The sequence below is a fragment of the Thermobia domestica genome, chromosome 15 (genome assembly GCF_964235325.1).
Source record: "Thermobia domestica chromosome 15, izTheDome1.hap1.1, whole genome shotgun sequence".
Classification (NCBI taxonomy): Eukaryota; Metazoa; Arthropoda; class Insecta; order Zygentoma; family Lepismatidae; genus Thermobia; species Thermobia domestica.
The window spans coordinates 23,389,390-23,417,319 of record NC_137468.1 but is presented as its reverse complement, the minus strand read 5'-3'; the positions used below and the strand labels follow the sequence as shown (position 1 = coordinate 23,417,319).

Below are 27,930 nucleotides of genomic sequence, written 5' to 3'. Positions count from 1 at the left end.
TATTTAAGGTATATATATATAGGGTGTATCAAAAGTCCGGAGCCAAAGGCCAACTTCGTTATAAGCAAAGATCCGGGGGGGGGGGAGAGAAAAGTTGTGAAAAATTGGTTGTTTTAAATTTAAAATGGTGGAATTTTTTCAATCGCGTCAGCCGTTTGGGCATTCGAGATGTCCTAAGTTTCCTCACAAAACAATGTGCACGCCCTCCATGTCATGTTTCCGTGCTCTTAGGCCTACGTTCCGTTCGAACAGCCTGCTAAGCTGTAAATGTGCTTTTACATTTAACACAGGGCGCCATACTAATGTGCAGCCCAAATGGCTGGTGCGATTGAAAAAAATCCACCAATTTACATTGAAAACAACCCAAATTTTCAAGAACTTCCCTCTTTTTACATGTCATATCGACCCGGATCTTTGATACCTGGAATATTGTAGGGAAAATCGAATTGAAAGCAAAAGATAAAATGACATAAACCAGACATACTACTATTACAATATTGTTGTTATAATTACAATAGCCTTCGCTACCTTGCATTCTAATCTGGAAGCCATGACTACTCTCATCAAAACGCTACTGCGTTTAAAGCTCCATTGTTTTCTTTTTCTTTTTTCTTTTCTTTTCTTTTTTTCTAATGTAATAGAATATCATGCTGCTTGTTTGGTGGTATATCTTCCACGAAAATCATACTATAAACGTTTCTGTGTCAAATAAGCCTAACGAAGCAAAGCACTATATTTTAATTTCTGGATGAAATTTCGTTATGCATTTTTCAGGACAAATTAGCAAATGTGTATCTGTGCTATGAAAGAACACTTACAATGACGAAGATAATGATGATAATAATTTGATATTTGCTGGAGTATCTACAAACAGCAAGAGTTTATAAAAAATTGCATGAAAATAGACATAAAAAAGTAGCAGTCATGTCACATGTACACTACGCGAAGGAGTTTGGTTTCTTTGGCATGAAATATATTCTACCCCTTCTGGTCTTACTGTGTGCGCAAGGAAAGGTGGCTTCTGACAGTTGGGTAGAGCATGTGGAGCACTGGAGGCGCTGTTGCCAGAGGCTCAGCAACAGGGACAGCAGCTCTGGCGACAAACTTAAAGACTTTTAACAAGTCGTCTAAACTATTAGCAACAGCGCGATTGCCTAGAAACAGCGTGGAAGAATAGTGTTGTGATTGGCGAAAAATCCTCTTTCTCGTTTTGTTTACAACAAGTGCAGCTATCTGTCGGAGGCCACCTTTCAGTAACTCGATAATAGTAGAGAGACTAGGGTGGAGATTAAATATATTCTTGGAACGTTTAATTGATTGCAGAAAGCAGTTTCTCGCCATCTATTACCGTTTTTACTCTATAGCGGTTGATTTCTGTCACTTCTGATTTGAATAGAATGTTAAGAGTCTTCACCACAGCAAAATTAAACTACCGCAAATTTTTAGAGTTTTTCTGCAATATCTTCAAAACAAATAAAAATAATCGAAAAGCAAAAATGTAGTGAAGTAGATAATATGATTTTGCATGTGATAGATACATTTACCATAACTCAGCTATCTGCTTTTGGTGTACCGCTATTTACAGAACCCGCAAATCTATCGACAGTTGCAAATTGAAAGCAGATAGATGAATTGTGATAAACAGTATCACATGCAAAATAATATTGTTTAGTACATTACGTTTTTGATTTTCGAATATTTGTATTTGTTTTAAAGATATTACAGGAAAAAACTCTAAAATTAGCGTTAGTTTAATTTCGCTGTGGTGAAGACCTTTAAGGAAGAAGATAGTACCTATTTTTAGAATACTAAATCGATTAAAAAAAAAAACTCTCTATCTCATATCAGTTTTTCTCTATGTTGTGAACTAAAATTGAAACCGGAAATAATAGTGGATTTCTATCACTTCCGGCTTTAGTAAAGAGTTAATGATGAAGATGAAACATATTCTTGGGACTCTTTAAACTCTTCTCACTATCTATTACTATTTTGGCTGCATAGTGCTCAACATTAAAAACGGGAAAAAATTGATTTCTGTCACTTCAAGTTTGAATATCATTTACATCAACAAAATCGATTCATAACATTCAAAACTGATTATGATCCGTTAAATAATTCTTGAGTTTTTTGTCTTCCGGACGGACGGACACACAGAGAAGTAAATATAAAAGAGTTTTCATAAACCAGTGGTGCCCACCCCCCTCAATTGTCTATCCGTAGGTGTTCTTCCATGAAAAAAAATCTTTTTCGATTAATTTTTACACTCCCTCAAACATATTTATATAGATTTTTACCCCCCCAAATATTTCAATGACGCAGTTTGCGTCATAGCCCCCCCCCCTTGTGGGCACCCCTGCATAAACCAAACTTTAAAAAAAAAATCGCTTTCAAAATGTCACTTAATTCTGGTTATTTTAGACCTCCATAAATTAAACTGAAACTCTTTGATTCTGAAAAGACTGAATGATGTATCAACTCTTAACGCTATTATTTGTAGCTTTCTTAGATTCGATTCTAAAGCCTTTTAAATTAAATGCATTACCAATTGTTCTCCTATGATGAATCAATGTGAACAGATCTATGTTCTACCGAAATTCAAATTTGAGTTAGTGCGCTAGTTTCCTGTTACACAACAGCACTTTTTTTTTTTGAATACAAAAATTTTCATTTATTTTTCTTTGTTGAGTATGTAAACTGATATATTCTATACCATTGCCGCAAACTGATATATTTACGTTATATGAATTCTGACAACAACCAGAGATTAGACAGATATTGTAAACAATGTTATTACCCAACGTTTGTTTCCCATTAATATGGTTTCCCTTGACTTCGTAAGAAGAGTACTGCTTCACGACACACTCTGTCTTGTTTTTAAATCTTTCGATGGTATTATTGTTCCACCATTGACGTAAATTTCCATTTTTGTCATATTCTCTGCCTGAAACACAAAAATCAAGTTACATTAAACGTACATTGCAATAAATTAGTATATTTTGAATATATTAATTCTGTAACATAAATATATGTGTATCTTTGATTTATTATTATTATATTAATTTATACCAAGATATAGTTTCCCATTCCTCGTTCAAATGAACGGAAATTTGATGCCCTGAGTCAAATCCAGAGTTCTGAAATTGCTTTCACATATAGTTAATACACAAATGTCTTTATATACACTGATGGTCTGAGACTGTGTGTCTGAACAAATCAATCAACAAGCCTTGAATTGAGTATCCTTCAGCCTTTTATGCCGGAAATATGAATTTCAATATCTTGTCATCAGGTGGTGGTGATCTGGGAAGTCTTCCGATCTTACAAAGAACTAAACATAGCGTTCTCTTAGTTTGACAAAATTGCTACTGAATTAAGCAATTTAATAAAGGAATTTAAATAATAATAAAGGCGATAAAGGAATTTAATAAAGAATTTACAAAAGGAGTAACAAATTGCAAATCATCTATCTGATACAACAACGAACAAAATAAATTAATATAATAAAGATATAAGATTAGAATTTAATAAGAAACGTAATATCATACTCCTGCCTTACCTTGATCATCAAAAGCATGTGTAAGTTCATGTCCCATTACAACTCCCATTGCGCCATAGTTGACTGATTTAGGATTTGTGATATCAAAAAATGGAGATTGCAAGATACCGGCGGGAAAAACAATTTGATTTTTCGTTGGTGTGTAGTAGGCATTCACTGTTGGGGGTGTCATCACCCACCTAGAAAAAGAACATAACCTATTGTGTTGAATTTTGAAGAATGTTGAAGGACTTGAAAACTATTTGTTGAATGTTGAAGAATGCAAGTGAAAAACATTAACAAATTTTCCAACTTTCTTCCATGTATGTTAACAATTTCATAATCTTTCAATTCACTGTATTATTCTTAACCTAAATATACCACGCAGAATCACACGTTTGATGTCACGAATGTAAAGCATTGTGAAAAATTTGGACACACACAGGTGCAGATGTGAGTTGAAATATTTTTTATGATTCAATTACTTAACAGAGAAATTACAATTCGTAACGCGTACGTAAAAGTAAGTTGTGTGGGTAAACATAACCTTAAAAGAAAAATCTGAAAAGCAGAGTAAGTTGTTAATTTAAGCAATAAAGAAATTGAAGTTATTGTTAATGAAAGTGATTTCTGCTAATTATGAGATGAAAGTATGATTAATATAATATTTCACTCCTGTAAACGCGCTTAAAATTTTAAACCTTTACCAAAACATCAGCAAATCCCGTTTCTTTATCAAAAACATCTACTGCTGTATATAGAAAATATATTAAGCGATTTAAATGTTTCTTAGTTGCGAATTATTATTTGTATGTTAAAAGTGGAAATGTTGATCCTACTTAATTATTTTAGTGAACTCGTTATACTTTAACCTTATCTAATCTTATTTAAACAAATTACTGAATTATATTTTTAAAGTTTTGTTAATAATGGATAAGTTTCTTACTTTGACGGTAACTGTTGGAATACGAATATGAGAATTATCAAGTTGAGGGTAATTAGGGATTTATATAAATATAACATATTGTTGTAAAAAGATGTTGTTATCTATGTGATAGGGAAGACAGAATTGTGTATATTTAAAAGACAAAGACTTATATTCATTTATAACATATAGTTGAAGGGATTTTACGGTAAGATATATTTGTATTTTAAATATTAAATACGTATCCTATACCATCCATCAGTAGAGATACAATGTAGTTTATTGTAATGTCGACATTCAATAATTCGAATGTATCGAATCTAAGCTTAATCAAGGTCGTTAATGTTGTAGTTTACCTAGTATTAGGAATTAGAATACAGTGTATGAGTAAATACAGAAATAAAGAAATAACAAACGTAAAGCAGTTCTCGTTTTTGAAAAACGACGTTATAGAGGATATTACATCAGTTTATAGTTTTGTAATTACATTCGCTGTTGAATTACTTCTCTATTTTTTTTTTAAAAAGAAGTAAATGTGAACTTATTTTGTGAAATTCGACAAACGAATGATTAAGTGAATACTGTTGTAATATCTTACCTTGTTTTGTTCACTGGTTGGTCCAACTTCTCCATATTTTTCTTCAAGTTGTATTGGTTAACACGAATGTTGTTTTGGAAATATTCGTCTTCTTTTACTTCAAGATCTTCATATTCCTTGTCTAGTTGGTCTGGATACATTATGTAGTCAGGGAAACCTGAACAAAACTTTATAATTAGTAGGCAATTTACCATGAAAAAAGTGATGTGCAGTTATTGCTGCCCCTTCATATGTAGCAGATAAGTATCTAAACTTACAGTTATTTTTATACCTTCATATATAGCAGATAAGTATCTAAATTTACAGTTACGGTATTTCTGTATCTTCGTATGTAGCAAATAAGTATCTAAAGTTACAGCTATTTCCGTATCTTCATATGTAGCAGATAAGTATCTAAATTTACAGTTATTTCAGTATCTTCATACGTAGCAGACAAATATCTAAATTTACAGTTATTTCTGTACCTTCATATGTAGCAGATAAGCATCTAAATTTATAGTTACTTTTGTACCTTCATATGTAGCAGATAAGTATCTAAATTTACAGTTACTTTTGTACCATCATATGTAGCAGATAAGTATCTAAATTTACAGTTATTTCTGTACCTTCATATGTAGCAGATAAGTATCTAAATTTCTAAGTATTTCTGTACAGGTATTTCTATAAATTCCTATACATTAGTATATACGCGCATCAGACAACTAATTTTACATTAGTTGTGTTTTTTGAAAGATTTATTTATTCTGTAATTACAATCATTACAACACGCATTACTTTAATGTTGTACTCAAGGTGGGATTTAATATTTTGCCGCCCCTCCCTAGGACGAAAATTGTTTGTTGCCATTATCTCGACGTACAAACAATACATTTTAAAAAAATACTTTTTATGCATACTTTTGTTTCAGCGTTTTTGTATAAAATTTAAAGAATTTTATTTTGAATCTGCTATAAAGAAAGATTTGAACTGTTATATTTTTTTAAATAATAAAGTTACATATATTAATTATGATTAGTTTTATTTTTACCAATAATAAAAGAAATTCGTTTTGAATTTTTGTCCGTATGAAGGTGAATATTTAATCACTAAAAATATCATTAAAATGAATAGAGTAATTGTTTTGATTATTGAAATTTATGTTTACTGTAATACAAAATAATTATTTTGATTACAAGAAATGCAGAAAATCACATTTTATATTACCTTTTTTGGGTACGAGAGAGCGTGTCGGCGTTACACACCCATCTCTACGCAACTGTATACTGTTAAGTATAACATTAATATTCCTTTCAACTTCAACCACCGATAACTGAAGCTAGTAGGCTTGAAAATGAATTATATGGAGAGCGTCTACTCTGATTTTGTGTTCCATATACTTACACCAAAATGTATCTCGTTATCATTCTTCTCTCCGAAAGAAAACTTCATTTTAAAATGCTTCATATAATGCGTAAAGCATTGTATGATTCATAATGCATATGCATATTATATGCATTGCATAATGCATATAATGCATAAAACAATTAAGGAATCATTTACAAATATCTGATTGAATGGGTTTTGGATTAAAAGTTAATATTCATTCCGCAACGTATATCTTTTTTTTCTATTAAAGTAATGATTTTAAATAACTCACCAATCATATCGGTGATTCCATCGGCTTTGCTGTAGGCTGCTTGAATTGTTTCTTTATCCATCCAATCAAGATGTTTCATATTCTCTTTGAACGCATCCCTGACTTCATTGATCATGTTTTCTGCCTAAGAAAAAAAAGGAATAGAAAAAAGATTTGATTACAATTACAATTTTATATGCAGATTTCTTTTAGTCTTGTAAACTCATTCTAAAAATTTTCCCCAGTGTTTTGGAACACAATCAAAGATGACAATTGTTAGATGCATTGAAAAATTAATATGTACAAAAACATAATAATATCAAGTTCTTAACCTTAAATATTGAGCTTTATTCATTCGCTTTGAAAGAAATTAAAAGAAAGCTTTATTGCTATTGCTATCCAGTTAAAAAAAATATTCCATAAAAAGAACTTTTAATATGAAAATGTTACCTTTAATATAAAATTAATATAAATGCAATACTTGAATTCAAGGGTTATTCAATTTTATTCTAAATTTCTGTTTATGGAAGTTTCATTATTTTTCTGATATAGCAAAAATACCTATAAGAGAAAATCAGAGCAGTTTCTAGGTTGCTTTTAATGCTAACAAATTAAGGTTACACTTTAGAGCTCTGAATATTTAAAGTGTTGATAACCTTATGGCATTGCTTTTAATAATATTTCAATTTATTTTACTTGAGGATTATTAAAAAAGATTTTCATTGAAGTAATAACTCCCACTAAACGACTTTATCTAAGATCTCAACGATAAACAGAACAAATAAACACCTAAGCTTCTCTGTGTTATTTAGTACAAAACTAAATTGAACGACTAAGATCAATTATAGTATTTCAAACTCAAATAAATTAAGCGACTAAGGACGTTTATGGTGTTTTCAAAAGGAAGAACATTTTATTGTAAATGTTATACGAACCAACTTGATAATCTATGAATAAAGATAAATTGCAAAAGAATACATTGTGAAATGATTATGCTAATGTTGCATTTTAATATTTGTTTTAAAATAAGAATCGATGAGTTATAATTTGTAAATTGGTAAATTATTTACTGTTAAGAAAAGAGGAAACATCAGGAATATTGTTGAATCGTAAGAAAATCAGACAATAATATAAAAAGGAAAAGGAACTCTGCCGAAATTAATAGGTAAACAGATGATCTGTCACGTAAAACATTAAGTACTTTCTCGTATTCTGAAAACACTGAACAAAACAAAATATAATAATAATAATAATAATAATAATAATAATAATAAAATTTCTAAAGAATGTCTAACTTCCTATGCACACACACACACAACTTTCTGCTACAGTTGCTATTATCGAGGTGTTTTCGATTGTCAATAAATTGTCTTCAAATCAACTCAGGTCAGACGATTGGCATCGAATTGCTCTATATTGAAAGCAGGAACTTGTGAAGAATAGATGCTTCATGAAATTCTGACACTAGAATTACATTTTAATTTTTTAAACCAAATTTCTCTAAGCTAAAAGATATAATTCTTAGAGGAATCTTATTTTTAGCTAGACTACTTTAAAATTTGTTACACGTTAGTTTCGAAATAGTCTTTGGGATGCATCACATACAAGCACTCATTTTTTTTTTTTTTACAAACAAGTAATTAACATAAAACTGTAATAAGGACGATGTTAAGGACCGTATAGTTTTTTCAAAATATTTCCATTGCGTTTTCATTTATAAGCTTTTATTTAACTTATTATGATATATTCAATTACGTAAAGAAATACACTTTTATAATACAAAGCAAAAATATATTATATGTGTGTTGTCAAAAAGTATTCAGACTATTTACGTAGTGTTATTCAAGTGGTGATTGACTGTTTAATAATCTACCAGTGCATATTAAAAGCATTAATTTCAAATACTATTACTATTACTAATATTTACTTCAAAGCCTCTTGTGAGCAAAGTTACAACATGATGGTAACTTAAGATATAAAAAAGGAAAAAGAAAAAGGAAAGAAAGGAAAAACAAAGAAATAAAAGAAAAGAAAAATATTTTTAGAATGTATACTGTATATAGTAGTCAACTAAGCAGAATAATTCCCTTGTCACGTTATTAAAACATTCAAGCTTTTAATCTAGTTAAAACAAACAAAGAATAAGCTAAGAACATCAGTCTTAAAGTACTTTTTTGTTGAAAGTACTACCATAATCACTTAAACCAATGACCTTATAAAATTTTATTTGTTTAATACAGTTAGTCTTAAATGTACATATTGAAAGAACTTGCCAATCTTTTAAAAATTTCTTATGTCCAGCATAGATGGACTAAAATCGTACAATTTCACATAGTATGATTTGGTACTGCTTAACAAATAATACGTTAAACAGTATTTAGTGATACTTTGTATAAATATAATTTTGTATGCAAACTTTACTGAATACTTTTCTACTGTTAGCAAGGCTCTTTATTTAAACCCTAATATTCATATCTGTGTGAATTTTCATTTCAAAATATAATAGTCGAAAAAAACTTTTTTGTGCAGATTCTATTCTGGTTGTGAAAGGTTTAGAAACGTTATTCCATATTAACGATCAACATAAAATTATATAAATAGCATTTCTAAAAAAATCATTTAATTTTTCAAGTCTTCAATTATATACATATATCTTACTGCGCCATTTCGTACCTTTCACAGTTATTCCAAAAACAAATAAAACTAACAAGTAAAATTATATTAATTTTAATTAGTAACTTTCCACTCACTTTGTGATAATTCTGGAGCAACACTTAAAACTACAGTATGTCTAGAGCAAAATATTTAAGAAAACGCTCGCTAAGAAACGGTTTGTTATCTCCGTTTACCTTGGCAGAACACCTAAATTTAGACTTAATTTTCTCTGGGACACTGCGCAACTTGAAAATATTGGGCTTAATTTAACTAATTTATTTACTTCAAATTATATTTAAAAGTATACTTAATGCAGTATAAAGATTTGCTCCGAAACTGCCATGCTTTAAGCTTCCACGGGCAGAAATAGTAGATATACAAGTAGAAATACGTTTTTCACTAAGTATCCCTAAAGAAAATCTTCACACAAAATCTATTCGAACTACATACCATTGGTTTTGATTCTCCACGGAACACTTCTCGAACAAACATGGCTCCAACTGCAAATCCAATGACATTATTAGTGTCTGTGACGCAGTAACGCCATGGTTCCCCTCCTCCTTCAGAGCCAATCAGAGCCTTCCGAAGAACGTTATACGCATCTCTGAAGGCTTTAGATAAACAAGATGTTAAGCTTCTCACCGTCTGCCAAACCAAGTAGTTATTCAGGATTCTACATAAGATAAAAGACTTTGCCATCATAATATCAATCGAATACACAAAGAATGAACGTGCTATGCTTAGATATTCGACTAATAACGTTAAAGAAATAACTACAGGAAAAGTGACAGCCAAACTCACACTCATGGCTACAAAGACACTTTTCCGATATATTTTCTACAAAATATAGGAATATAGTGCATCTACAAAACTAAATTCTTCCTCTGAAAATTTGTTGCTGATTTCGAGCCTCGTAACAGTTTTATACATGCATTCATAAAACAATTGTATGTATTTTCGTAAATGAGTGAAATTGTTCAAGAACCTTACTCGGTGTCAGCTGTCCAAGTTTATGTTGTGTAATCAACATTAATTTACACTTAACTACAGAGACATAGATCAGAAGTTTCCATAATGGCAAATGAACGAAAATCATCCTGACCGTGCTTCGGAGACGACAACTTACTTTTTTGACCAGTATGTGTGGGTTGATTTCATGGCATGTGAGGGAGAGTATGTGGTTGTTAAAGACACAATTCATGTACTTCCACTAGCAATGCCCTGCTAGAATTTTCGTGGTCAGATTACACGAACACAACAAACCATAAAATTGTATGCACTTTACCCAGTATATGAGGAAAAACTCGATTGGCTCAAGGATTTTCATGACCCAGGATGAGCTTGAAAGAATATACTAATGCATAACAAACTTGAACAGATGCTCTCTTTTTAATCGCACAACTTCTTTCAGACTTTAGGTTGTAAAGTTGCAAGCAACTGACTTAAGATCATTTTTGAAACCAGCTTCAATTATGAATGTTTGACTTGCGACTGTTTAGTGTAGTTGCTATGTATTTTAAGATCTAACTAAGTACTTAACAAAGGAAGTCTTTTTAGTTTCTTTCTTTTCTGCATTATCATCCAGGAAAGATTGTCTTACATCTCCATTTTTGAAACACGAAATAGCAAGAAACGGACGGAGTAAAAAAAAAAAAAAAAAAAAAAAAAAAAAAAAAAAAAAACGAACCGTTGTTAATGGAATGAAACTGACGTGAGAAAGATTAACTAATCATTTCTTTTTCATTTAAAAATAATGTTCCCAAGGGAAAACGGTGCGAGAGGAAGAGGGTGATGTAAGTGACATTACTAGCCAGGGCCGGCGCGAGGGGGGGTCGAGCCGTGCCACCGCCCAGGGCGGCAAGTCTAATGGGCGGCAAAATTTGAAAAAGAAAAAATACTATCAAAATATAATTCTTCGTAATAGGCCCACAAATGGAAACATAAAATTATATTCACCTGAGAATGTAATTGAACTTACTTCACTCACATTCAGGAAATTACTTACTCAGGAAATTCACAGCATTCCTCTCATTTTCAATTATCGAACTACTAGCCACAGGTATCAATGCTTCCCTTGCAGCGGCGAAGATTTTCAGCTAGGGTGGGTAAGATTTTCAAGGTGTCTTTTATATTTTTTCTATTCAGCAATGTTCTCACGCTCCACTCCAAATAATCAAAAGGTACACTTCCACTTGAGACAGTGCGCTTAGCCTGCAGCATCTAGAGACATTTAGGTTCTATCGTTGGTTTCGTACCGGTAACAGACACCGCTGGCCTAGGACTGACAGAAGTACTAATAATAAACATCTGAAGGAAATGAACATTCCTATCGAAGACATGAGGGGCCAAGGATATGACAATGGTTCCAATATGAAAGGCAAACATTCAGGTATTCAGAAGAGAATTTTAGAAATATATTCCCGAGGCTTTTATGTTCCTTGCAGTAGGCATTCATTAAACCTTGTCGTTAACGATGCAGCCACAGCACCTCAGTACGCCGTTTCAGTTTTTGTATAGTTCAACGTTGGGCCATATTAAAGGAACATATTAGCAGTCTCATTTTAAAACCATTAAGCACGACAAGGAGGGAGAGCCGAATTGATGCTCTGACTCAACTTACGTGTTAGATATCAAATAGGGAAGGTTTATAATGCCTTACTTCTAGTAAGTAACGACAATAGTTCAGATGGAATGGTCACCCACGATGCTCTGTGTATAGCAAACCAGCTGCGTGGCTACTTTCCTTTGCTCACTCGTTATCTGGTATGACTTTTTAGTCCACATAAACATAGTAAGCAAAAGTCTCCAAAGCATTGATTCTCATGTGCTGGATGCAGTCGGGTTTCTTGAAAATGTATTTGAGTACTTTGAGAGGAGAAGAAATTATGCAAAGTTTCAATCTTACATAGTTGATGCGATAGAGTTGGCATCAGTATTAGATATGGATGATCCACGGATAGGTAATACAGTGCAAGCTCGAAGTCGAAAGAAGAGACAGTTTCAGTACGAGGCAGAGAATGAAGTTATTGAAGATCTACAAATAAGATGTGAGATCGATTTTTATTACAAAGTTCTAGCTTTGTGTTAGCTTTAACAGAAAGGTTTGAGCAACTTAAACATCACAGCGAGTACTTCGATTTTCTTTACGATATAAGTAATCTTAAATATATGCCACCTGAACTTTTGTCTGAAAAGTGACTAATCTTGCTAGCATTTTAACACCTTCTAATCGAAAGATATTAACCTCAATGATTTGAAAGACGAACTGAAAGTGTTATTCGCTATAATTAAGCCTGAAAGGTCACCAAAAGAGGCTTTAAAAATTAATTAAGGAACATGACTTTGCTCCCATGACTTAGGATTCTGTTAACCTTACCGGTAACAGTGGCAAGTGGAGAAAGAAGTTTCTCGAAACTTAAGTTTATTAAAAAAAAACTATCTACGCTCTTGCACGTCTAAAACACGCTTGTGTGGTCTAGCGATATCAATAGAACACGAATTGGCTGAAACATCGGACTACGCCAATGCGATAATGGAATTTGTCGTATCAAAGCAAGAAGTTTCTTTCAATTACAGTATAATCACTTAGTTTTGCTGTAATATCTGATTCACTCTATTATCTTTATGCTCCATACTCTATTGGAAACACCTTTTGATATAAAATAAGTTTAAAAATTAAAATTCTTAGCCGTGACTAAAGCATTTTTATTTTATTTTCTGTATGCGCTGCTGTACATCACAGGTACACAGCGAAATCGAGCATTAAATATTGTGTCATGTATGGAGTATGTAAGCAAAATTTTAAAAAATCTTTGAGTTTTACGTCCCACGATTATGCCGACTAGGTTAAAGCAGACAGTGATGAGAAATTATGAAAATGGTGGAATGAAGAAAGTGGTAGGAAACGGGAGAACCCACGCACACGGTGTTTGTCCATCACAAAATTTACTTGGCGCGAGCTGAGATCGAACCACGGACCACATGCACCACAGCTGAACACTCTACCACTGAGCCACCGTGGCCCCTCAAATATTACGTAAGCATTCGAGAGAAGTAGTTCAATTTTTGTTTACTTTTCCATTTCATACATGGTTTTAAACGGGGCATCTTTTTCATGACACTTAAACGTCTTCTGTCAAAATAAGGTTTGCGGATTAAAGGGGCGGCATGTGATAGTACTGCCCAGGGCGGCAAAACTGCTAGCGCCGGCCCTGTTACTAGCTGTAATCGTTGTTGATTTTCTTTCCTCATCTCGCTTACCCATTTTGTGTTCACACGTGTATTAGACTATTCGTTAGACAGGTGCTCACAGAGGTATGTTTTAGGGCACAGCTTGCGCCAATAACAATATTTGTGGGTACATCAATGTTCATTGAAAATCGTACAACCAAACTGGTGAATGGTAAATTTGGGCAGAGAAAGGTAGATTTTGGGGAAGAATTGTACATTTGGAAGTTGGAGGAGGATGGTCAAATCGAGATGGTTGGGTTCAATCTCTTGGGAAGGGGGTGGGGTGGGGGGTGGATGGACACTCCTAATAGACTGAAATAGTGATGTCGTCATTTTCTTTCCGTTACCATGTATTTTCTATACAAACGCGTGAAGCGAATGGTGTATTTTAAAGTCTAGTACAAACAAGGGCAACGGCTGTAAATTTATTTATAATATTAACAACTAATAAAGTTGATGGATAAGGGTACAGATATAGAATATGCAAACGCGTTTAGGAAACTACGAATACAATCAAGAAAATTCATAAAGAAAGACTAATATCTAAGGAACTATTTCTAAAAATGCCACACTCTAAGTGATAAAGGTAGAAATCAAATAATTAATGTAAACGTCATTATCATGTAATCTACCTTAAGAAGCAATTATACATAATATAAACTCCCTAATGCAGATTGACAAACTGTCGACACAAGGAAAACTGTAAAAATATACGATTTTTTTTAAAAGAAAAAGTTTTTAGAACGATGTTAATTCTATTGGGACATTTACTTTTCTTATGTCCACTCTTGATAATGGAACTGCACAATATTAATGTGTACAATATTACAAAAGAAAGGGGAAAAAAGCAAGCCTTTAGTAATTTTCAATCCGGACCATCAGTGGATATAAGTCAGATCTTTTCTTAAATTTCCTATGAACTATAAAAAAAAATAAATAAATAAATAAAAAGAAACAGTACAATAAGAAAACATCCAATTATGAATGGTTCAGCGTGTATTCTAAACAACTGTTAAACATTAATCCTGTTCACGAATGTAATGTTATGATACTTATATTAAATTAAAAAAAAAATCAGAATTATTTAATGTTAATATCTGATTATGAATAAGATGAGTACATTTGTCTTCTCTTTCTCTCTCTCTCTCTCTTTTTTTTTTTTTTTTTTTTTTTTTTAGTCTCATTGATTAGAAATATTTAAAGAGAAACATAAATATTTTATTCACTCTAATATTTGCAATTCCGTCGCTTTGCATTGCGGTCCTGTAGGTATTTAGGCTACTTGTTGTTTAGAAAATAAAATGGCGATTAACATGACAACGAAAAGGATGTGGCGTCACACTATTTCAGTCTATTCCTTGTAGACACATTGGACAGTATCCTTTGATATACCAATAAATCAAGCAAGTTCACTTACTGTGTGCCTGTGGTACGCATAAATACAATGGCTCCTCTTTTGCCATTTGTCACATTGCTGCTTTTACTTATCCTGACGAGATATTTCCATATTACCGGCTAGCACACTCACTTCGTTAACATACATTATGTCAGCAGAAATGGATCATTTATTAACACGTTACTAGTGAAAAATAAATGAATGACGATATAAACGACCCAATGTTAGTTCTAGAAAGAATGACATTTTTCATTTTTATTTTTATACGGTATTGTTATCATCAAATAAGAAATCTTACTTATGAATTTATTTTAGACTACTGGATATATCACTTTGGATACAAAATTATGGACAAATTGTCAGGGACCTCACTCCATATTGGTCTTCGCAAAATTTGCTGATTCCAACGCAAAAATGCAATTACCAATTATAACTGGCATGCTCATTATCACAAAGTAAAACGCAAATTTTGGATTGCGGTGACGCAAACCAGTTCAAAATAAGGCTCTGATACTAATTCATAAATTCACAGCATTATTAATTATAATAAATACTATGAAAAAAAGGACCATTAACAAAACCTTCGTCTTATGTAAGTACTTAAGAACGCCAGGAAAAATCGCATGTACTAGTGTTAATATTCAAATGATAACGTACTTGAATATTAGGACAATATATTCATTAATCAAATATTCAAAAGTAAATTATTATTATTAAATATTAGAAATGGATGTATAAGTCGTATGTGTATGTAAGTATATGTTTGATTTTGAATACATACATATATATATATGCTACTGCGCTTGTACATATTGACAATCAGTTTTTTATCGGATTTTTATGTGTGTATTTTGTGGTAGATGTTTCTTACTTTTTTGTATTTCAATTGTATTTTTTTAAATATTTATTTTCCTTTCTATCACTTATGTTCGTTAACAATACCGTTAACACGAGATGTATAAAAGATTATGTAAATATCTGAATGCATTGCGATTTTCTGTTGTTTGAGGCAATAATAATAATAAGTTGAAACCAATAATTACACAAATAGAACTTAAAAACAAATCCTTACTTAACTAATAACGATTTTTCTTAAAGCCCATCCGAAATAGCCCTTATTTATGTTACTAATTCTGTATGATACTTAAATTTAGGACTCTGGCAGCTCAGTGGTACAGCACTCACTTCTGGTGCATGGGGTTCCTAGTTCGATTCCAACTCGAGCCAAGTGAAGTTTGTTTTGGACAAACACCATATGTGCAGATTTTCTCGAGATTTTCCCGTTTCCTTCCACTTTCCTTCATTCCATCATTTCAATCATTATCATCATGATCGCCTCTCTTAGCCTCGGAACATAATTCTGGTACGTTAAATTTAAAAAACAAAGTAAATTTGACAATATATTTAAAATACGTATATGACGAACTGACTTTGTAAATAATTACATACAAACTACATTTGTAAAGACTTACTTACATTCTTTGTTCGTCTGTTTCATTGTACTGAAGTACAATGCTGCTCATTGCTTTCAGATAGTCGGCCCCATAAACTACAACCTTTTCTTTGCTTGTAATGTTTCTCTTCACTTTCTTAAAAGCTTCAGAAAAATATTTTGTCCAGGACATCTGCAGAAGGCAAAAATGAAAATAAGCGAAAAAAAAGGATATATGGAATTCAGTATTGTTCAAGTAAAAAGATAAACAAATATGCTTATTTGCGATGAAAATACTTATATTTAACGTTTCAAAATAAAGAAGCCTCAGCTGTAACCACTTTTGCAATTAGTATGCCATACATTCAGCAAAAAAAAGTACAATCACACTGAGAAAAATGCATTACCCGGATAGTGATACATTGTACAAATATACGGAATCCATATGTTTACTACAGAAATCTGTACGGATCACACATTATTCATATGCTTCATACGTACTGCATTTTTCCCGCTTTGATGTTACGTCATGCAGCTGCAGGGTGTCTAATATTTAACAGTCTTCCATTGTTTACCTACGCCAGCTATATGTTATATACGTCAATCTGTATATGAGATCCTTACCGCCTATATACAGTCATACGGAAAGTACGTATGGATGGAACACTTATACGGACAGTATTATACGTTTTGAGTTATATTTTCTGCAGGATGTTATATACAGTCTTACTTTAAGTTCAAAAACTACAGGATTTACGCATGTAACCTACGTTTTTACGTATGCCACATACTTTTGCTTTTCTCTGCCCACACTCCATATATCAAATCAACTTATATACATTGAATCCGAGACTATATAGCTTACTTTGGAAATGGTAAAAGATATAGTAATTTCAAATGGCCTTACACAAGTTTACTCTGTTTATATGTTCTATCATAAAATATTCCTCTATTACAGCGTTTCCCAACCGGTGTGCCGCGGCACACTGGTGTGCCGTGAATGGGCCACTGGTGTGCCGCGAGGAATCGAAACAAAATTATTAATTTTATAGCAATCAAATTGCAAAACCTATTGAAAATTGTATATTTGTATTTCACATTAATATGAACCTCTACTATGAATCTACAATTTTAAGTTTCATACCGTGTTACCGTTCTGTACATTTCTAATATTCAAAAAAGTATTTGTTATCATTGTTATGACCATTATTGCTTCTTTATTGTTGCAGACTATTTCGTAACTTGAAAATTTAAAATATCATTCAATCCTTTCGACAAATTACCTATATTTGTGTTTTAAAAGTAAAAGAGATTTGTTTGTTCGTTCGTTATTTAGTGACCTTCCTTCTTAGTAAAAGGTTGGATACAGTTTTTAAAAAGAAAACGTATTTTTAAAAACCTGAGTCCAATATTTCATTGCAATTGTTTTCTATTTTTAAATTAGAATGAAAAATAAGCATAATGATTTACCAGCGGGAAAAAACAGTGATCGAGGTTTCTTCTCTGTGAGATCAATAATCACAGAAAAAATGCCGCTGTGTTTTATATTTACAAATAACAATATCTATAAGTGTGCCGCGAGAATCCAAGTAACACCCGTAGTGTGCCGCAAGTTGAAAAAGGTTGGGAAACGCTGCTCTATTATGTAGCGATGTGGTACAATACTTAGATTAATTTTATTGAACAAAGATAGAAGAATAGTTGCAATTTTATATTTTATCACAAGTTTATATTTTTTAAAAAAGAAAATATATCTTTACTTTCTCCTATTTAAATATAGGGGCCTATTAAGCAGCAATCCTCATCTTAAAAAGGAAATAGTTAAGGTACATTACAGTTTAAAATATATATACGTAAAGGAAAGAAATAATATTTTAAATAAGTTAGCTCAGGTACAAAAGAGCCCCAGATTCCCAGACAGAGCCCCAGACAAGATAATAATTAGTCATTTACCTAGCGTTATAAAAAAAAATGAAAAAATGCAAAAAAAAAAAAAAAATAATAAAATAAAATAAAATAAAAATATTAAAAATTAAAAATATAAATAAATAAATAAATAAAAACTAAAAATACTAAGATTTCTGTTTCTAAAATATCGCGTGGATATTAATACACCCGCACAATGAGGATAATTAGCGTGACAGCGATGTAAACTGACAGCCAACGAGATTAAACTGTAATGCGCATGCGAGGACTACTTCCCTGGAAGTGTCAGTTGGAAGTAAAACAATATGTGTGCATCAATAACACTATTTAGTTTATATGTATTTAATTTCAGGGCAACTAGGACAATAGTCTGGTACGTACGATACCCTTTTATTGATTGACAGACTTGTACATTTATGTTGTTAAACTCGGGACTAAAAGTGGATCTGAAAAGGTAGGGGGACGGTAGGTAGCGGCTTGACGTGACGTCATTCCCCCGCCTATCTTTGCCCATTGTAATATTTTAGTAACTGGGGGAACGCCGTACATATTTTTTCGAGGTGGTGGGACAACATCCCCCGTGTTCCCCCTCACTTTTACCCTGGTTAAACTGTGGCAAAATTTGTACATTTAGGCTGTTAATGTAAGTGAGAACGCCATCTTGAAGGATGTGTTTTTGGAATTACAGTTAATAAATGATAAGTATAAAATAAAATCAGTGCCTTAACAGAATAAAAATAATTTAAATTCTTGGACTAATTATTTTAGGAAGTTTTGGTGTTAAATAAAGTAAGTTTAATCGAACTATGACTGCAATAAATATTTAACTGTTTGTTGCATGTGATCCACAAACAAATAATAAAGAGCTTATATTTCTTGTCTGTGGTGTGAAAGTTGCATTTGGAATGATGGAGCGAGTACAGCAACAAATCTACATGAAATTTTATGCTAAGCTGGATATTCGTCCGTAGAAACTATTCGGATAACTTAGAACAGTATTGGAAACGATGCGGTGACTGGAACACGAATAAAGGCATCGTACAAACTGTTCAAAGATGACTGAGAGTATGTTGAAAGTGATCTGAGTTCTAGAACACCAGCAACGAACAGAATACCGAAAATGTTTAAATTTGTACGGGCTGCAATGCAAGGACCGACCACTGACTATCCAAAAACTAGAAGACGAACGAGGCGTTCCTAAACCTAAAATGTCTGAACTTTTGAAGTAAGACCTTGACATGAGGCATGTTTCAGGAAAATCTGTCCTCGGCCACGGTTACCTCAGCAGAAGGGATATTGTAATGACTTGACTAATGACTTACTTCAGACTGCTACCAATGAACCAGGCTTCCTCAAATATGTCATAACCGGAGATAAAAAACTGAGTCTATAACTACAATCCAAAAATTTCGATACGCCCGAAGAAGGCGCGGAAAATTCGGAGCGATGTTAAGTCTTAACCGTGGTTTTTAACTGAGAAGACGTCCATGATGAATATGATGAATATGCTCTTCAAGATCAATCAATCAGTAAGAACTGATACTTCGATGTTCTCCAGTTACGGGATGCAAGTACGATGAGAAGGTCGCAGCTCTGGACAACTGATGATTGGCAGTGTTATCACGACAACGCATCCACCTATTCATCACATCACATGGATAGTTTTTCTGGCGAAACTTTAGATTGTCCAAGTGATTCACTCACCCAACAACAGATTGACATTATTGTGACGAAAGATACTTACTACGCCAAAGCGATCTGGTCAAGAGTTGTCATGGCCAAAGAAGCGTTCAACAAGAAAAGGTCACTCTAAACTAGCAGCCTTAATACTGGACTAAGGAAGAAATTGGTCAAGTGCTATGTGTGGAGTATTGGACTGTATGATTCAGAGATTCGGATATTGAGAAAGTTGGATAAGAAATATTTAGACAGCTTCGAAACGTGGTGTTGGAGGAAGATGTAGAAGATAAAATGGACAGAGAGGGCAACAAACGAGGATGTTTTAGAATGAATAACAGAGAAGAAAACGCTTCTGGCCAGCATCCTTCGTAGGAAGGCTAACTGGATTGAACATATCTTGCGAACAAATTGTCTTCTTCATACCACCGTAGAAGGAAAGATAGGAATAATAATAAGAAGAACACAACTGATTGATGATTTGAAGAATATAGGAAAATATTGGGAGTTAAAAGAGGAAGCTGAAGATCGAGAAACACGGCAAAAACATTTGCAGGCCTAAACCTAAATAAATAAAAAGCCTCATTATTTCCAGGATCTATCAAATGGCAGAATATTTAATAATAATAATAATAATAATAATAATAATAATAATAATAATAATAATAATAATAATAATAATAATAATAATAATAGGGCCTAATAATAATAATAACAAGTCACCGCAAAGTCAAGTTTTAACACAATGAAACTCACAATAGTGTAACAAGTAGAGCAAGATATATGAAAATAGATTATTATATGGAAATATTAATGATTAATTATTCAAATTAGTTCCTCCAGTTACTGACTATTAGAGGAGGTATACATTTTGTTCTTGACTGTTGTCACTTGATATGCTACCTAAAAGCCCAAGTTTTATATAAAGAGAATTTAGTACTTACAAATGGCGCTAGTTTTTCCAACTCTTTCAGAGTCATTAGTTTGTATAGTTTCTCTTCGTCTCGTCTTTCGTCTTGTGGAGTCGTCACTTCCGCTAATTTCGTTTCAAAATCAATTACGTCGCTCATTTGCTGACGAGTGCTGTTTTCTTCCCCTCCCAGAAGTACACCCACCTACAAAAAATACAGAATTTTCTTTCTTCATATGTCAATATGTTTACACAGATACATATAAGATATCAATTAACTGTTGTGAATTCACTTCTGATTGAAGATATTACCAACGCCTGTCTACAATCTGTTTTAGACACTGTCTAGTTTGTTGTCTATCCAATTCCTATGACAGAAGTTATGGATAATATTAATTTAGCTACATTAAAGGAAATGCTAACCACATTCCGACGGTACTTTGCAGCTACCTCGTATCTCAAAAACAAAACACAACTTTACAGAAGAACAAAAGGTTTGAAAAAGTAAAGAATGAGTTGAAAGTCAAAGACTTTTCTTATAGACAAGTCATTTACTAGGTACGATAACAAATTGACTTCTCCCTCCAAATTTTTAAACGTTATTTCTTCTCCTGTCTATTCATTTGGTTTCTGCATCTAATTTTTGTTTTTACTTTTTCCTTCACTTTTTTAAGCAAAACAATTACAAATACATCCAGCCAGCAGTGGGTGCAGATTATGCTACTTTGAGCAGACATACACACACAAACAAACAAACACACACACATTCAAAAAACTAATGCTATTGTATTAGTTTATTCCTGAAGAACAAAGAAAATTTTAAGCATTTATATTGGTTAATCAGTCAGCACGATAATTTCCCCAGATTTTAGTTTTATCGAAAATTTGCGTTTTCGCTAAATTTCCCTCAAACTATGAACACTGATTTTAAGCTCTGAAAGAAGTTTTGGATAGAGATCTTAAGGTTGGTGTAAAGGGACAAGTTTTGCCAATAGATGTCACTACAGTCTTCGTATCTCTCTCATGTACTTTTTACGTTTCACGAAAATTTACAATTTCTCTTACAAATTTCAACCTAGAGACTTCAAATTGTTGGAGGAGGAACTTCATAACATATCGAAGGAAACAATCCGTGCCGATTTCTTATTTAGAATTTTCTTCATTGTTGAAAGGGTTAAATTGTTAAAGGTTTGGATATCCCTTACAACAATTAAGCCATTTCAACAATGAAGAAAATTCTAAATAAAAAATCGGCACGGATTGTTGTCTTCGATAGGTTATCAAGTTCCTTCTCTAAGAATTTGAAATCTCTAGGTTGAAATTTGTAAGAGAAATCGTGAGTATTCGTGAAAGGTAAAAAAATACATGAGAGAGATACGAAGACTGTAGTGACATCTATCGGCAAAACTTGTCTCTTTAAACTAACCTTAAAGATCAAATATGTCCAAAATGACTAAAAGGTGGACTTGATTCCCTTGTGCACTGACTGTGCCACGTATTGGTTTGGAATGCTGAACCAGAATTAAAAAGAAAACTATCAATACTTGATAATGATTGTAGATATTGACGACATGACGCCAATCTTTGGCAGTAAGTAAACGATGACTAATCAATGAAGGTGACTTTTATACTTACTTTGGTCATATACTCAAGATATGCTGATAGAACCTTCTCGTTCGCCGTTTTATTTAGATAATGGTCTCTTGTTGGTAACGTAAGACCTCCTTGATCGATCTGAAAGAAAAAATAAATTAAATACAATCTGGAGATTATCATCTCACGTTTTTGTGCTGCAGACTAAAGCAAACTGCAATAATTATTCAGGTCATAGATTTGACTATTCAGTATCACTATATAACTTTTAAAATGTTCCAGTGTGATGTAGAAGTTATTCAACAATTTTTCATGATTAAAAGTATGGCGATTCCAGTGTTGAATTCAGACTTTTGTACAAGGGGAAGTGCAATAAAATTTAAGGGGGGACTCCGTTCTTGATTACAATAGAGCAGCAGGAATCTGTCGCAACAAAACTCGCGACTTGTTATTGTCTGGTCGGTTGCAATAACTAACTTATTGGCATTTTCCCCTAACTAACGTTGCAAAGCGTTTCTGTGCGTCTGTATCTACTGTAATTTCAAAGTTTTTTTTATTTATCTTCGACTTTATACTAGAACGCGGTTTGTTAATTAGAACAATTAGGTTGGGCAAAACAAGAAACTAATTTTTTTTTTTTAAAAAAAATCCTGCTTTTAACAGGGCCCACTCACGGTCCACGGTTTGCGCAAACATCATGTTTGTGCAAACATCGTGTTTGCGCAAACACTCGGCCACACACGATACAACTGTTTGCACAAACTTCAGTTCAATTTTGAGTTTAATCGCGTAAGCATGTCCACTGAAGCAGCTTGTTTAACGTTAATGTATAGTAGGCTATATAAATAACACCTACCCTCAGTGGCGGAACTTCAAAATCAGCCCTCCCCCCCCCCACACACACAGATACAGAAAAATCTTGCCAGGACTTATTAGGACCTATAAAACAATTTAAGCATTTCATGTTTCTTTCCAGCACAGACATTCAAAATCAGGCAATGAATGACACCATGTAAACACGAGTAACTACATGTAATAATCAGAATATTACCGCTACTTTGAATTAGGACTATTTACTAATTGTTTAAAACTGAATATAATATATGTGAATGGAGTTTTCATGATTGTTACACTGTTATAATTCAACGAGGATATGTATGTGTACACGGCTGATTGACAGTGACAGTTCTGGAAAAATATTATGTTGCTTATTTTCCTAATGATCTTTTGATTACGAGTTACATACGCATATACTGTTGTGAAATCTAATTTGATTTCAAATAAATTTTGTAATATATTAAATTTACCTCAGACTTGTAGCCAAACGGACTGTAACTGTTCCGAAAGTAGTTCTAAACTTACTCAGAAAAATAAAGATATCTTTTTCCCCAACTTTGATCACATCAGGAATGACAAAATCAGGTGTTATACCCGCTCAAAACCAATAATCTTAGGGTAAAATAGTGCGTATAGTTTTCAACGGAAGTAACAAAAATTATTTTTCTTGATTGCGATTTCATGTCTGACTAAAATAAAACACATATAATCAGGGCCTCCTTACGTCTTGGGCCTCCCTGCCGTTGCAGAGGCAGTAGCTCCGCCACTGCCTACCCTACAGTTTTTTTTTCGTAAGATTGCTCTAATTTAGACTTTAGTCTGGCAATGTCAGCTTATGACCTTTGTGTGACCAAGTTTTTCACCCTGGCAGATGTTATTGGGTACTAGAGTAGACGAAATTTGTCGCTTGGTGTTGGTGAGCTCATTGCTTGATGAAATGACAAAGCGACTGTTTGTAACAAGCTGCTTGCAAAATGGGTCTGCAGTCATTCAGTCAAGGATTTTTTTTTATCTTATCAACTAGCCTTTAGACGACGAACTTGGTCGTTTTCGACCAATAGCGATTTTGGCTGAATATACGGTTTGGTCTTTTTCGACCAAAAAAATTATTCAGACCAATAACTAATGTAGCACTGGCTATCCTGCATCAAACCTTCCGCTGCTAGCATTTGTGTGTTCTAAAACGATCAAAGGAACACGTGACAGAAAAATAGTTCACCAGTTGTAACCCAAACAAACCAAAAAATTGGTTACTTTTCCTCCCTTTATTTTTTTTTCATTTCTTCACGTTGACTTTTGTGACCGCTTGCTTATCAATTATTTCTGCAGACACGAGGAGATTGTTTCTCTTGTGAGAAACTCAGCTTACACTTCGAGGTGTTTATTACCAATGATGTTGATGAGATAAGGGAAAAAGTATGTGTGTGAATGCGTTTGTGTGTGTGTGTGAGTGTTTCTGTCCAGACAGTCCACACTCTATCCCTTTGGGTGTTTCATGGTACATTGCATTATAACTCTCCTATTTGAGCTTTTTCGTCCGGGTTATTTTTGTTTTTCAAGTCCAGAGGCATTGTAGAAGACCTTACGTATGGTTTCACACCTTCCTGCGTCGAGACATAGGAGGTGATGACGTCATAATTCTCAAATATATATTTTCTTTTATTAAGCCTATGTTCATTATTTTTTGGCGGGCTTATTTTTGCACGTAGAAGATTGAAATTTTGCACAAACATTCACTCCACCGAGTAGTATTTAACAGATTTTTTTTTTAGATTTCTGCGTTAAAACAGGGGGGGGGGGATCCAGAGAGGCAAAATGTTGAAAAAAGGGATATTTTTATCAAAAAATCCCTTTCTTCGGGATTTTCCCGTCTTAAATACATGATGGAGACATGTGAATGGTACCGCCTGAAAGGCAGTTCTATTCTTAAAAAAAATGATGTGCAAACCATGATTCTAGGGTAATTAGCGATGTCTCAGGGAATTTTCAAAAATATCCCTCTGTATACGGGAATATGGTACATTGTCGGTATATATATATATATTTTTGGCAGGCTTACTTTTGCAGCTAGAAGATTGAAATTGTGCATAAACATTCAGCCCACCTAGTAGTATTTATCAGATTTTCTTTCAGATCTCTGCGTTAAAACAGGGGGGGGGTCCAGAGGGGCTAAAAGTTGAAAAAAGAGATATTTAGACCCAAAAAATCCCTTTCTTCGGGATTTTCCCGCCTTAGATACATGATGGAGACACGTGAGTCATACCGTCTGAAAGGCAGTTCTATTCTGAAAAGAATGATGGGCGAAACATGCCCCTAGGGTAATTAGGGATGTGTCAGGGAATTTTTATCAAAATATACTTCTGTATAGGGGAATATGGGACATTGTCGGTATATATAATTTTTTGCGGGCCTATTTTTGCACCTAGAAGATTGAAATTGTGCACAAACATTCAGTCCACCGAGTAGTATTTAACAGATTTTTTTTTCAGATTTCTGCGTTAAAACAGGGGGGAGCCAGAAGGGCTAAAAGTTGAAAAAAGGGATATTTTCACCAAAAAAATCCTTTTTTCGGGATTTTCCCGCCTTAGATACATGATGGAGACATGTGAATGGTACCGGCTGAAAGGCAGTTCTATTCTGAAGAGGATGATTGGCGGATTATAGTTCTAGGGTAAATAGAGATGTCTCAGGAAATTTTTTACCTGATATCATGGTGTTTTGCGGTAATTTGGGGCATTGTGGGAATTCTTGATAAAATTTCTCCCGCCCTTAGTATTCAAGATATAAACTTGAAATTTCGCACACATATTCAGTATACCAAGTACTATTTATCAGATTTTTTCGAGAAATCTACGTTCACACAGGGCCGTTTCAGAGGGGCCCAAAGTGTGGAAAAAAATCCCCCCCCCCGAAATTTTCCCTTTAACATCATTTTCCCCTCTCCTGGTATATGGTACGAGCATGCAAGTGGTACCATTTGAAAGCCAGCTTCATTCTGAAGAGAATGAGGTATGAACCATGATCCTGGGATAAATAGGGGTGAAGATATGGACTTGTTTGTAACCTCTTACGAAAACGCTTTAAATGGCGCCGTATAAAAGGGGCTGCGGCATTTAAATCCCTTCGTCGTCTAAAGGCTAGAACACAAAATCTTTTGTACGAATGCAACAAAACTCCGCGTGCTGCTATGCTCAGTGGAGGTATGATCGGTGGCGTTGGGCGCTGAAAAATGCCTGTTACGTGATATCATGCAGATTATCAATCATGTCATTGCTGGAACTCCCGCGCTTCGGTGTTGATCCCCCCCCCCCCTTCGGCCCCACCGACGGCCGCGAAGGCGCGAACTCCACAAACTATTGAAGTTAGCAGCACAACGACTGTTGTTACCAACATGCACGTTTAAAATGGTGCGGTGTGAAGAATGAAGACTATGTTTTTTTTTTGTTTGTTTGTTTTGTTTTGTTTTGTTGAGAACAAGGTCACAAATGAAAATATCTATCATAACATATGCACAAATTTACTACTACTTATATTAAATGAAAGTGTTTCTTCCACATCAATTATTTCATCCAAGGTCGAAATACCGGATAATTGCATTTCCTGGTCCCTCAGAAAGTCCATATGGGAAAAATACCACAATGAGGGTACATACACGTCATCTGTTCCACTTCCAGATCTTGTACTTGCATTTATCTTCTTTAGTTCTCTTCGGTATACAGAACGAAGTGAATTGATTTTATTCCTCACTGACTCTCTGTCCGCCGTTTGATCTATTTCCTTCATTTTATTCACTAACTTCTCATATGCCGCATTTTTCAAATTCCTGTTTTTATAATCTTCACTCTTTACCTTCCACAGTTCAGGTAAATTTCTATAAAGATCAATAAATTCTCGCCAGAATTCTTGATTCCTATTCATTGACGCCATAGCGCAAGAAATAATCGTCTGTACACTAGGATTCCTACTCGGAAATAAAGCTCGTGTTTGCACAAACATGCCCATACACGGTCCACGTGTTTGCGCAAACATCATGTTCGTGTAAACAATTTTCGAACGAGTTCGATGTGGAAAATGTTTGCACAAACGTTTGCACAAACAGTTCATACATCGCCACACACGGTCAAACTGTTTGCACAAACAGCCTTGTTTGCGCAAACCTTGGACCGTGTGTGGGCCTTGTAAGACTTGTATTTCCAAAAAAAAAAAAAAAAAAAAAAAAAAAAAAAAAAAAAAAAACCAGAAAAAATCAAATATTTCAATGGAAGTGCATACATATTCTAAGGGGACCTCATATATGTTCTAGAGGGGCTTAGCCCCCCTGGACATGCCTAAATTCAACACTGGGCGATTCGATATTGTTTGGCAATTGGCACCTTTTAAAGGTATAAAGGATTTGCGTTATATTAATTAGATATCCAAAAAGTTTTGACGGATTTTTACGTGTTGTAAGTACAGATGCTTTTCACGCCTTTTGTTTCGAGATGGAAGAAAAGACGAAGGTAAATATTAGTGAATATACCTCCTGGTTTTGGTCGTTGTAGTTAAGAAAGAACGTCATTCAGAGCAAGTAAAATATGGAAACCCTACACAGCATGATAAGG

The 27,930-nt window shown here is 33.6% G+C and overlaps 1 protein-coding gene across 1 annotated transcript in view; it reads right to left on the bottom strand.

Annotated features, from left to right (window-relative positions):
- Nep3 (M13 family metallopeptidase neprilysin 3) overlaps positions 1–27,930 on the bottom strand; it is a 103,722-nt gene that overhangs the window by 12,471 nt on the left and 63,321 nt on the right. The window contains exons 5-12 of the mRNA XM_081740629.1: positions 22,535–22,633; positions 20,934–21,104; positions 16,431–16,579; positions 9,779–10,001; positions 6,695–6,818; positions 5,059–5,215; positions 3,557–3,735; positions 2,795–2,941 (exon numbers count right to left, since the gene is read on the bottom strand). Coding sequence (XP_081596755.1) covers positions 2,795–2,941; positions 3,557–3,735; positions 5,059–5,215; positions 6,695–6,818; positions 9,779–10,001; positions 16,431–16,579; positions 20,934–21,104; positions 22,535–22,633 — 1,249 coding nt within the window. The remainder of the gene's footprint in view (positions 1–2,794; positions 2,942–3,556; positions 3,736–5,058; positions 5,216–6,694; positions 6,819–9,778; positions 10,002–16,430; positions 16,580–20,933; positions 21,105–22,534; positions 22,634–27,930) is intronic.